The sequence below is a fragment of the Sander vitreus genome, unplaced genomic scaffold (genome assembly GCF_031162955.1).
Source record: "Sander vitreus isolate 19-12246 unplaced genomic scaffold, sanVit1 ctg288_0, whole genome shotgun sequence".
Classification (NCBI taxonomy): Eukaryota; Metazoa; Chordata; class Actinopteri; order Perciformes; family Percidae; genus Sander; species Sander vitreus.
Genome location: NW_027595443.1, coordinates 20,001 through 32,500, shown reverse-complemented (window position 1 = coordinate 32,500; position 12,500 = coordinate 20,001). Strand labels below are relative to the sequence as shown.

Here is a 12,500-nt window from a genome sequence, read left to right as displayed (position 1 = left end):
CCTGATTATTTACATGGAGTCTGGTGGAAATATGCTGGCTCTATACACGCTAAAAGTCCTGATTATTTACATGGAGTCTGGTGGAAATATGCTGGCTCTATACACGCTAAAAGTCCTGATTATTTACATGGAGTCTGATGGGTTTGGTGATGGTGATTTTAACAGAAACTTTGCTATAGAACATGACTCACAGTTTTTTTTACATTTTTAATTTGCATAATTTTGTGCACAGACATTGGTTTTGGGAGATTTTGACGTTTGTCTTTGTTTACAACATTTTAGACGTTTATTATCAAAGTTTTTGTCATTTGATTTTACATTTTGATGCTTTTTCTGGTGTTTTTGTTGCTTTTTTCGGGAAAAAAATGTCATTGATATGTAGGATTATTTTCAGACTTTTTTTTCCCATTTTGGAAGCCAAGTTTTTTTTAACATTTTGGGCGTTTTATCCAAAGTTTTCAGCAGTTTCCTAACTGAGAGAATTGAATAAAGACCTGATAGAACATAGAGTTTAGCCTTCATATTAGATTAAATCCTCCGTGTTTCCTTCTCTTCAGTCCTGTGCCATCTGGTGAAGAACAAAGCCCTCGTGACTCCGGGGCCGTCGGCCAATCAGCAGGAAGCTATAAGTTTACCAAGTTCCTCTTCGGCTCGAGTCGCTCCTTCAGAGCCGAGCGAAGAAGAAGAAGAACGGCCGGTACGTAAACCTCAGCTGCTGCCAGGGGCGTAATTTACAGGGATGGAGGGAGGGAGGGACTACACATGCTAACCCAGTTGTCCTGTTTCCTGTTCCAGCATTTCCTGGGTTGACCGGTACGGTAAGTCATCTGGTTTGGTGTTAGTAGAAGAGATTTAGTGACCCTGGTAGATCAGTGATTGGTTTCAGGCCCAGATACTATACTTGCTTTTAACTACGCGTTTGTGTACGTGTATTCTGCGTTCCTTTGGAGCGTAGGTTGGGACGTCTTCAGAAATTATAACGCTACGCGTCTGCTAGATGCAATTCAGCACATGACCGTGGGGGCAGTATATCATGAACGTGGGGCCAGTATATCATGAACGTGGGGCCAGTATATCATGAACGTGGGGCCAGTATATCATGAACGTGGGGCCAGTATATCATGAACGTGGGGCCAGTATATCATGAACGTGGGGCCAGTATATCATGAACGTGGGGGCATGAACGTGGGGGTAGTATGTCATGAACGTGGGGGAAGTGTATCATGAACGTGGGGGCAGTATATCATGAACGTGGGGGCAGTATATCATGAACGTGGGGGGCATGAACGTGGGGGTAGTATATCATGAGCGTGGGGTAGTATATCATGAGCGTGGGGGCAGTATATCATGAGCGTGGGGCCAGTATATCATGAACGTGGGGGAGTATATCATGAGCGTGGGGGGCAGTATATCATGAACGTGGGGCCAGTATATCATGAACGTGGGGCCAGTATATCATGAACGTGGGGGCAGTATATCATGAACGTGGGGGCATGAACGTGGGTGTAGTATATCATGAACGTGGGTGTAGTATATCATGAACGTGGGGGGCATGAGCGTGGGGTAGTATATCATGAGCGTGGGGGTAGTATATCATGAGCGTGGGCGGGCAGTATATCATGAGCGTGGGGGGCATGAGCGTGGGGTGTAGTATATCATGAGCGTGGGGGCAGTATATCATGAGCGTGGGGGGCATGAGCGTGGGGGGTAGTATATCATGAACGTGGGGGCAGTATATCATGAACGTGGGGGCAGTATATCATGAACGTGGGGGTAGTATATCATGAGCGTGGGGGCAGTATATCATGAGCGTGGGGGGCATGAACGTGGGTGTAGTATATCATGAGCGTGGGGGTAGTATATCATGAGCGTGGGGGCAGTATATCATGAGCGTGGGGGGCATGAACGTGGGTGTAGTATATCATGAGCGTGGGGGTAGTATATCATGAGCGTGGGGGCAGTATATCCTGAGCGTGGGGGGCATGAGCGTGGGTGTAGTATATCATGAGCGTGAGGGGCAGTATATCATGAACGTGGGGGGCATGAGCGTGGGGGTAGTATATCATGAGCGTGGGGGCAGTATATCATGAGCGTGGGGCCAGTATATCATGAACGTGGGGGAAGTATATCATGAACGTGGGGGTAGTAAATCATGAACGTGGGGGCAGTATATCATGAACGTGGGGCCAGTATATCATGAACGTGGGGGCAGTATATCATGAACGTGGGGGCATGAACGTGGGGGTAGTATATCATGAACGTGGGGGCAGTATATCATGAACGTGGGGGCATGAGCGTGGGGGTAGTATATCATGAACGTGGGGGTAGTATATCATGAACGTGGGGGCAGTATATCATGAACGTGGGGGGCATGAGCGTGGGGGTAGTATATCATGAACGTGGGGGTAGTATATCATGAACGTGGGGGCAGTATATCATGAACGTGGGGGCATGAACATGGGTGTAGTATATCATGAGCGTGGGGGGCAGTATATCATGAACGTGGGGGGCATGAACGTGGGGAGTAGTATACCATGAACGTGGGGGGTAGTATATCATGAACGTGGGGGCAGTATATCATGAACGTGGGGGGCATGAACGTGGGGTGTAGTATATCATGAACGTGGGGTGTAGTATATCATGAACGTGGGGGGTAGTATATCATGAACGTGGGGGCAGTATATCATGAACGTGGGGGGCATGAACGTGGGGGGTAGTATATCATGAACGTGGGGGGCATGAACGTGGGGGTAGTATATCATGAACGTGGGGGTAGTATATCATGAATGTGGGGCCAGTATATCATGAACGTGGGGCATGAACGTGGGGGCAGTATATCATGAACGTGGGGGCAGTATATCATGAACGTGGGGGCAGTATATCATGAACGTTGGGGTAGTATATCATGAACGTGTGGGCAGTATATCATGAACGTGGGGCAGTTTATCATGAACGTGGGGCAGTATATCATGAACGTGGGGGCAGTATATCATGAACGTGGGGGGAGTATATCATGAACGTGGGGGCAGTATATCATGAACGTGGGGGCATGAACGTGGGGGTAGTATATCATGAATGTGGGGGTAGTATATCATGAATGTGGGGGCAGTATATCATGAACGTGGGGCAGTGTATCATGAACGTGGGGGCAGTATATCATGAACGTGGGGGGCAGTATATCATGAACGTGGGGCAGTTTATCATGAACGTGGGGCAGTATATCATGAACGTGGGGGCAGTATATCATGAACGTGGGGGCAGTATATCATGAACGTGGGGGAAGTATATCATGACCTTGGGGGCAGTATATCATGACCTTGGGGGCAGTATATCATAAACGTGGGGGCAGTACACCAACAACTACATACCAACAAGAAATTTACCAACAAGTACATACCAACAAGAAATTTACCAACAAGTATATACCAACAAGTATTTACAAACAAGTACATACCAACAAGTATATACCAACAAGAAATTTACCAACAAGTATATACCAACAAGTATTTACAAACAAGTACATACCAACAAGTATATTGGTGCCTTTAGAGGTGGAGCAGCTTTCACCTTCAGTGATTCTGAGCTGCTTCTTAGTTATTTGCTGCTATAAAAACGTCCTGATTGGCTGCAGCTTCTTCTCTGTTTTCAGTCCTTCAGATAGCAGCGGAGGAAGAGGAGGAGCCTCCGGGAGGAAGAGGAGGAGCCCCCAGGAGGAAGAGGAGGGGCCTCCAGGAGGAAGAGGAGTAGAAGACTAGCCTCTTCAACGTCACAGCGAGAAGAATCCCTCCTGCTGTCAAAGAGACTAATGTCCCTTATCACATCAGATACCTTACATTTATTTATACCCTGAACTCAGACAGACTCTGATGTTACAAACATGTTTCCTTATTGTTTTCATTTTAGTTATTCTTAGACTATTTATTAATGAATTCTGTTCTCAGTGGGATGTTTGGTTTTAGATATGAAGCACCAGTTCATGACTAACTCACAAACTCGTTTAGCAGGCTGCAGATTCTCCAACAGGAAACAGTTTTACACCTACAGCGCCTATAGAGCTCAACAGTGTGGTTCTGGAAGTAAAACCCCCCGTTCATTGTCTCCATTAGGATTCAGATTAGCAGCCATAGGGCCCTATTTTAACGATCTAAGCGTACGGCGTGAAGGTGTGTCCAAATCCACTTTTGCTAGTTTGACAGCACAAAAAAAGGGTCCGTGCGCCAGGCGCATGGTTCAAAAGGGTTGTACTTAGTGTCCTAATAGGTGTGTTTTGGGCGTAAAATGCAATAAACCAATCAGAGCGGTTAATTTGTGTGTTTTTTGGGGTTTTATATGAACATCTGTTGAAACTGCAGCTGCAGCACTCGGCCTTCAGGTGGAGGGCTTTTCTTTGGGTGCTTCACAGCAGCGATACACGTTTCCATCACACGTGTCACTTTTATTCATGTGCTATACAAACATGTTTTGTTTTGTTTATAAACATGAGATTCTGACCTTACATGATGAGAAATAAAAAGTGGTAATGAGAAAAAAACAAAGGCTCAATACGCCGCTTGTATTTTTTTTCTATCACAGAAATTTCAAACGTGTGTGTAAGAACTAACCTTGTTTAAAAAGGTTTCTAAAATGTGTCGGAAATCTACAGGAGGGTCAGTCGATACGTAGTTTCACCAGCGAGATACAACGTAGCAACTACGTTATTAAACTAACGTTAGTGATCAGATGCAGCCTTGTGTGGTCGCTATAGAAGCTAATTAACGTTAGCTACAAGAGCTAACGTTATTCGCCGTAGTTCTAAACATTACAGTGTTTTAAAAATGGACGAATTCATTGTAAATATTAATATATTTGGAGGATGGAAGACATTTGAGGACTGGTTAAAGAGCGACGAGGACGACGGAATGACAAAGGCCCAGGGTCCCCTTTAACGAGATCTGACAGATGAGGAGCTGCGTACCATTGAAGACGGGGCCCTTGAATCAAACACGAAAAAGGCGACTGCCTTTGCTATCAAGGTTTTCATCGAGTGGACGAGCCACCAGAAGGACAAACTGACAGTGACAACTGACCCCGACTGTGGATGCTATAGAAGCTAATTAGCTACAGCTGAGCTAACGTTATTCACCGTAGTTCGAAAGGGGACTACTTTCTGAGGGAGATGAACTCAGAGTATACATTTAATAAGCATGCAATACGAATAAGAAAAAGCATAATTATTTAGTATTTGAAACGTTCCTCATAGCATATCAAACTGTTTATTGCCCATGCATCCATGCATCCATGCATCCATACGTCCAACGTACATCCATGCATCCATGCATGGATGCATGGATGCATGGATGTACGTTGGACGTATGGATGCATGGATGTACGTTGGACGTATGGATGCATGGATGTACGTTGGACGTATGGATGCATGGATGCATGGATGTACGTTGGACGTATGGATGCATGGATGCATGGATGCATGGATGTACGTTGGACGTATGGATGCATGGATGCATGGATGCATGGATGTACGTTGGACGTATGGAACCACAACGTTCTTCCCAGGAAAAATGAAAACTAACTTTCATTGAGTTTTGGGGTGTTTAATAGCGTGTATAGGTGTATAGCATTTGAAGAAAGAAATCTAAACGGTATATCCTGACTAAACTTACAACTTACTGACCGATACCAGTCTGTGATCCACTCAACATCTTCTGAACTATTAGTCAAAATAATTCATAATTATTGCTTTTTGTAACTCAACAATTAGGTATAATGTCAAATATATTACGTGTATTTACTATGTATAGAAAAAAGGGCTTTTCAACGTTTCCTTTTTCGTTTTTGACACTTAGTCCATAGTTGCACTAACCATGGACATTGGCACCTTCCAGATCATCCTATCTCTCATTGAGACCCCCAGGTATATAAGTGCCTAATCTAACCATCCAGGGATTGGATTCTATAATAGTAGCTCTAAGGTTAGTCCATTCATGGTCTATGAAATGTTTTATTAAAGGGATATATGTGTATCCTTTTTGTGTTTAATACAGTATCTGTGCTGTGTGAATCGGGTCAGCATAGAATTGCTTCGCCAACATACTGTTTAAACCAGTGGTTCTCAAACTGTTTTCAATAATGTTCCTTTAAGCCAAGTACCCCCTGACCAACGCTAATCATTTTTGGTAGAAAAAAAAGTGTATATAAAGAGCAACAGTACAGCGCTGTCAGCGATAGATTTACTAAACAACAGCCTTGTACCTGGAAAACATTTAAATGCTGATGAGAAAAGGAGACAAACTGTAAAAAAGACAAAACCTTGGAAAAAGATGGTAGAAAGCAGAAGGAAGTAAGGCAAGAATAGGTCGAAAATAGCATCAAAAACTTCAAAAACGGTGACATAACTTCGAAAAAAGCGAGCAACTTGTAAAAAGTAGAAGGAAGGAAGGAAGGAAGGCAGGAATAGGTCCAAAGAAGGAGACACAAATGTCACATTTTTGGTAGGAAAAGAGGAACAATGTTCTGTTACAACAGCCTTGTAACTGTTAAACATTTGTAAAATATCTCACATACACCCTGCAGTCCTCCAGAGTACCCCTAGGGGGACATGAACCCCCTGCAGTCCTCCAAAGCACCCCTAGAGGTACACGTACACCCTGCAGTCCTCTAAAGTACCCTTAGAGGTACACGTACCCCCTGCAGTCCTCTAAAGTACCCTTAGAGGTACACGTACTCCCTGCATTCCTCCAGAGTACCCCTAGGGGGACATGAACCCCCTGCAGTCCTCCAAAGCACCCCTAGAGGTACACGTACACCCTGCAGTCCTCCAAAGTACCCTTAGAGGTACACGTACACCCTGCATTCCTCTAAAGTACCCTTAGAGGTACACGTACCCCCTGCAGTCCTCCAAAGCACCCCTAGAGGTACACGTACACCCTGCAGTCCTCTAAAGTACCCTTAGAGGTACACGTACACCCTGCATTCCTCCAGAGTACCCCTAGGGGGACATGAACCCCCTGCAGTCCTCCAAAGTACCCCTAGGGGGACACGTACCCCCTGCAGTCCTCTAAAGTACCCTTAGAGGTACACGTACTCCCTGCAGTCCTCCAGAGTACCCCTAGGGGGACACGTACCCCCTGCAGTCCTCTAAAGTACCCCTAGGGGGACACATACACCCTGCAGTCCTCCAGAGTACCCCTAGAGGTACACGTACCCCCTGCAGTCCTCCAGGGTACCCCTAGGGGGACATGTACCCCCATTTGAGAAACACTGGTTTAGAACATTGTACACATCTTATAAACACAGTTGCTCATTTGAACCTTTGTGTTGTCTCGTGTCTTAAATACCTTCTTGTTATGCCTGTGTGCCTGTGTGTGTGTGTGTGTGTGTGTGTGTGTGTGTGCCTGTGTGTGTGCCTGTGTGTGTGTGTGTGTGTGTGTGTGTGTGTGTGTGTGTGTGTGTGTGTCCATGTTGAAACCAATCCTGCGCCCTTGCACTTATGGAGACATATATTTGTGATCAAATATCAGTTTATTTCATATATTTGATATATAACTGTTGTAACTATTGAAGTAGCCATAATACATAACAATAATACACAATATGTAACATATATGATCAATACATACCCATGTATTCAACATAAAAACATGCATTTGTGTTGCATTTGCAGTTTTTTATAAATATATAAAGCCTTTATTTAGAGCTGTTGGACAAATGACTATTTTTGCTATATTATCAAATACATGCGGTATATGTACATACCATAGACTGTATATATTAATACTAACAGTTTATGGTTCATACTGAGTGGAGAAACTGCACTCAACCAGGAGGGGGCGACAGAGAACCTGCTGCGCTGTCCACGTACTGACGTGGCATGGAACGCGATGACGTGCCGTGCCGTACGTCCATTCATACCAGCATCTTTGACTTGGTTCGTGTTTACCAAAGAATTTGTGTATTTCCAGCTGCGTTTTGGTGATTTTCCGTATTTAAGTCCGGAGTAACTTACAAGTGACAGTCTAGAGAAGTGTTGAGACTCACCTTCTGTCTCTCAACAAGACGTCTAAACACTGGTAAGCACCTAAAAGCTTTTATACTTCTGGCCTGTTAAAAACAAAAACGAACTCCGTATAGCAGCTATGACAATTAAGCTACAACTGCTTATTGTTCAACATACGACGTTGTTGTGTCTTTACAAGAGATGTCTCCTGAATCGTAAGGACATGTTGCTTAATTCGGCTCAGAAATATTTTGCCGGGCTACAACAAATCTCCACATCCAGACCGATTTAGCTTGATAGCTAGCTAGTTAGCTTATCGGCGTGTTGTGCTGGAGGGTAACGTTAGGTTACCACTAAGCTAAAGTAACATAAGTTGAGTCTACATTACAATAGATACGTATTGGGTGATGTGTTTAATGCCGAATTGAGAAGTAAAACCATACCAATACGTATATGTACTTATATCCACGTTTTACTAACTGTATACATTTACTGACACCATTCAATCTTAATTTAATACATACATTAACAAAAGTCTGGCGACGCCTTCTCGTCGAGGGTTGTAGGCTGAATTAGTAGTACACAGGGGAATACATCAATACAACAGCAGAAGGCAAAGCTCTCAATCTACCGGTCAGTTTTTGTTCCTACCCTCACCTATGGTCATGATCGAAAGAACGAGATCCAGGGTACAAGCGGCCGAAATGGGTTTCCTCAGGAGGGTAGCTGGCGTCTCCCTTAGAGAGAGGGTGAGAAGCTCAGTTATCCGTGAGGAGCTCGGAGTAGAGCTGCTGCTCCTTTGCGTCGAAAGGAGCCAGTTGAGGTGGTTCGGGATCTGGTAAGGATGCCCCCTGGGCGCCTCCCTAGGGAGGTGTTCCAGGCACATCCAGCTGGGAGGAGGCCTCGGGGGAGACCCAGGACTAGGTGGAGGGACGTCCAGCTGGGAGGAGACCTCAGGGAAGACCCAGGAGTAGGTGGAGGGACGTCCAGCTGGGAGGAGGCCTCGGGGGAGACCCAGGACTAGGTGGAGGGATTATATCTCTAACCTGGCCTGGGAACGCCTCGGGATCCCCCAGTCGGAGCTGGTTAATGTGGCCCGGGAAAGGGAAGTTTGGGGTCCCCTGCTGGAGCTGCTACCCCCGCGACCCGACCCCGGATAAGCGGATGAAGATGGATGGATGGAACAGCATAATATATTGTTTGTAACATTGAGAATCACTGTTGAACATCCGTGGCAGACTTTTAGGTTCTGTTCCATGTTTATTTTGAAGGCTAAATTGTCATTTTCCCCTCCATTAATATAATATAATAATGACTTTATTCAGGACACAAACAGTCCATAGTACGGTACAAAAAATAGTCAAAATATACAAAAATATGGCAATACATTTTATAGTACAATTCATATAAACAGTTCATCAAGAAGCCGGGCCGGCCTGCAGCACGATGAACATCGGGTCCAGGAGTAAGAAGAGGGTGGTCCTGCCCAGTCGCCCCGAGCCCCCCACGGTGGACCAGATCCTGGAGGACATCCACACAGCTGCTGCCCAAGACCCCGTCTTCAGCATCCTGGAGAAGACCGGACAAGGTGAACACAGACACACACACAGACGCACACAGACGCACACACACGCACATACGCGCACACACACACACACACACACAGACACACACGCACAGACGCACACGCACACACACACACACACACACGCACACACACACACACGCACACACACACAGACGCACACACACACATACACGCACACACACACATACACACACACACACACATACACGCACACACACACATACACGCACACACACACATACACACACATACACAGACGCACACACACACATACACACACACAGACGCACAGACAGACAGACATACACACACACAGACGCACAGACACACACACACACACACACATACACACAGACGCACAGACAGACACACATACACACACAGACAGACACACACACACACACGCGCACACACACAGACAGACACACACACACACAGAGACAGACACACACACACACTTTTTTTTTTTTAAACATGTTAAAATAAACTAAACTGCCTGTCCCCCCCCCCCCCAGACTCTCCCCGGCCCTCCAACAGCGACGTGGACGTGCGCTTCCTGCAGTGTCGCCACTTCCTGGAGTTGAACGAGCGTCTGCAGGGGGCTCGCGAGCGGTTGCCGCGGCAGCGGGAGGAGCTGCGAGCGGCCGGGGAGCGTCTGCGGAGCGACGTGGCCGAGGTCAAAGGTCAAACGCTCTGACTCGACCACGCCACCTCCGTCACAGAGACTTCTTCTCCGTGTGCCTACGGGACTCTTCTGAACGGGACGGTGTCCAGAGCAGACGGCCGCATGTTGGGATCTGGAATCAGAGACGTGGGTTGACCCCCGACCTCTGACCCCCGACCCCCGACCTCTGACCCCCGACCCCTGACCTCTGACCCCCGACCCCTGACCTCTGACCCCTGACCTCTGAGGGAACGTGTGGAGGCTAGAAGGGACACGCGTGTAGTTTCCATCAGGAGTATTTTACGTTAAACGTTAATGTTGTTGCTGCAGCGTCATCCCGTCCACTAGTGGTGGGAGGTCCTAGAGCCCGACCGATGAAGGATCTTTGAGGCCGATATCGGTATTTGGAGATATTTTGGTGTTTTAAAAATTCCGATATTCCGATATATCGGCTAGCGCTGCACGATTACGGCCAAAATGATGAATGACATTGATCACGATTAATTATCACATAGGCTAATTATAACTGCTTTCACATCCATATTGTGCTACATTCCTCTTGGTGTGTGTGTGTGTGTGTGTGTGTGTGTGTGTGTGTGTGTGTGGCGCGCGCGCCACTGAGTCACATGACAGTACAACATTAAATCACAAGAGGGGGGGAGGAGCGAAGTGTGTCTGCTCCACGCTGTGACAGGAGCAGCACTGACACACACTTAGACACACACACACACACACACACACACACACACACACACACACACACACACACACACACACACACACACACACACACACACACACACACACACACACACACACAGAGACACACACACAGACACACACACACACACACACACACACAGAGACACACACACACACACACACACACACACACACACACAGAGACACACACACACACACACACACACACACACACACACACACACACACACACACACACACACACACACACACACACACACACACACACACACACACGCATACACACACACACACACACACAGACACACACACACACACACTTAGACACACACACACACACACACACAGACAGAGACACACAGAGACACACACACAGACAGAGACACACACACACAGACACAGACACACACAAACAAACAAACAAACAAACAAATATATACAGACAGACAGACAGCCAGGTCGCCTCTTTGATGCCTCAACCCTTCCTGTGTGTTCGTTTGTTACTAAAAGGGATACAGCTACAGCGACGACAGTTACGTTTAGTCACCAAAGCGACGAGTTAGTTTAAGATAAAGATATAAGTCTTAACGTTATATTGTTAGATTGTGCGTGACGTGTGGCCGTAGCTGTATCCCTTCTACCCACAAACCCAGTAATGTATAACAGTAAAACATGGCCATGCTATCTGTTTCTTATCTGCTAGTTAACCTGCTAACGTTTTGTTTTATTCTCCTTTTTTGTGTGTCTCAAGAAAACCAGAATAAAAATGTTGATGACATCATGTTTTCTGTCCCATGTCTTCTTTGTGGGTTTTTATATTTCTGCGTCTGTATGAAGGAAAGGCGACTCAGTGGTTTTAAGAAACGCGTCACTTTTTTATTGGATGAAAACATTTAGTATGACACACACTATATATATATATATATATATATATATATATATATATATATATATATATATATATATATATATATATATATATAATGGAAAGGATCCCTACTGTTTAAAACCTCTTTGAGACCTTTCTGTTTAACCAGAAACAGCTCTGAAGTCGCTACAACTAAACCCACCAGACTCCATTCAAAAAAACAGTACTTTTAGCGTGTATAGAGCCAGGATGTTTTCACATGTAGATCTGTAAACTGTGTGTTTATTTCAACCAAAACTACAGTTGTGATGGTTTGAAAAGTGGAAAGACGACCCAAAACGGCTTTTAATAGTTGTCTTTTGTTTCTGTCGACTTTGAATGAAGTGTATTTTACGATGCTTAAATTGCTGATTATTTACATGGAGTCTGGTGGGTTTAGCGAACGTAATTTCTTACTCTTTAACAGAAAGGTCGACCTCCTTAGAAATCCTTTCCATAATGTTGTCAGACACTTAGAATATTAATCTAGACAAAAACTTATTTCCATAAAACTATCTGCTCTGGAGTTCTTTTAATAATTGATCTAATTTTCAGTTTAGTTTGACTTCGAAAACAGCTAAACGCAGAGCATACGTTAGTCAAAACTCGTGTGCGTTTATTTGGACAT

The 12,500-nt window shown here is 45.4% G+C and overlaps 2 protein-coding genes across 3 annotated transcripts in view; both read left to right on the top strand.

Moving 5' to 3' along the window:
• Positions 1-4,491, top strand: part of reep6 (receptor accessory protein 6) — a 14,363-nt gene extending 9,872 nt beyond the window's left edge. Inside the window, exons 5-6 of the mRNA XM_078244676.1 lie at positions 558-697; positions 3,650-4,491. Coding sequence (XP_078100802.1) covers positions 558-697; positions 3,650-3,661 — 152 coding nt within the window. The 3' untranslated portion in view covers positions 3,662-4,491. The remainder of the gene's footprint in view (positions 1-557; positions 698-3,649) is intronic.
• A 3,388-nt stretch (positions 4,492-7,879) lies between these two features.
• cunh19orf25 (chromosome unknown C19orf25 homolog) lies at positions 7,880-11,245 on the top strand. 2 transcript variants are annotated; one of them, XM_078244683.1, is made up of 3 exons: positions 7,880-8,063; positions 9,387-9,578; positions 10,094-11,245. In XM_078244683.1, the coding sequence occupies exons 2-3, from the start codon at positions 9,437-9,439 to the stop codon at positions 10,273-10,275; spliced, it is 324 nt and encodes a 107-aa protein (XP_078100809.1). In that variant the 5' UTR covers positions 7,880-8,063; positions 9,387-9,436; the 3' UTR covers positions 10,276-11,245. The 2 variants fall into 2 exon arrangements, with proteins under 2 accessions (XP_078100809.1, XP_078100808.1); XM_078244682.1 differs by having other exon boundaries at positions 9,405-9,578; positions 10,094-11,243.
• Positions 11,246-12,500: the final 1,255 nt, after the last annotated feature.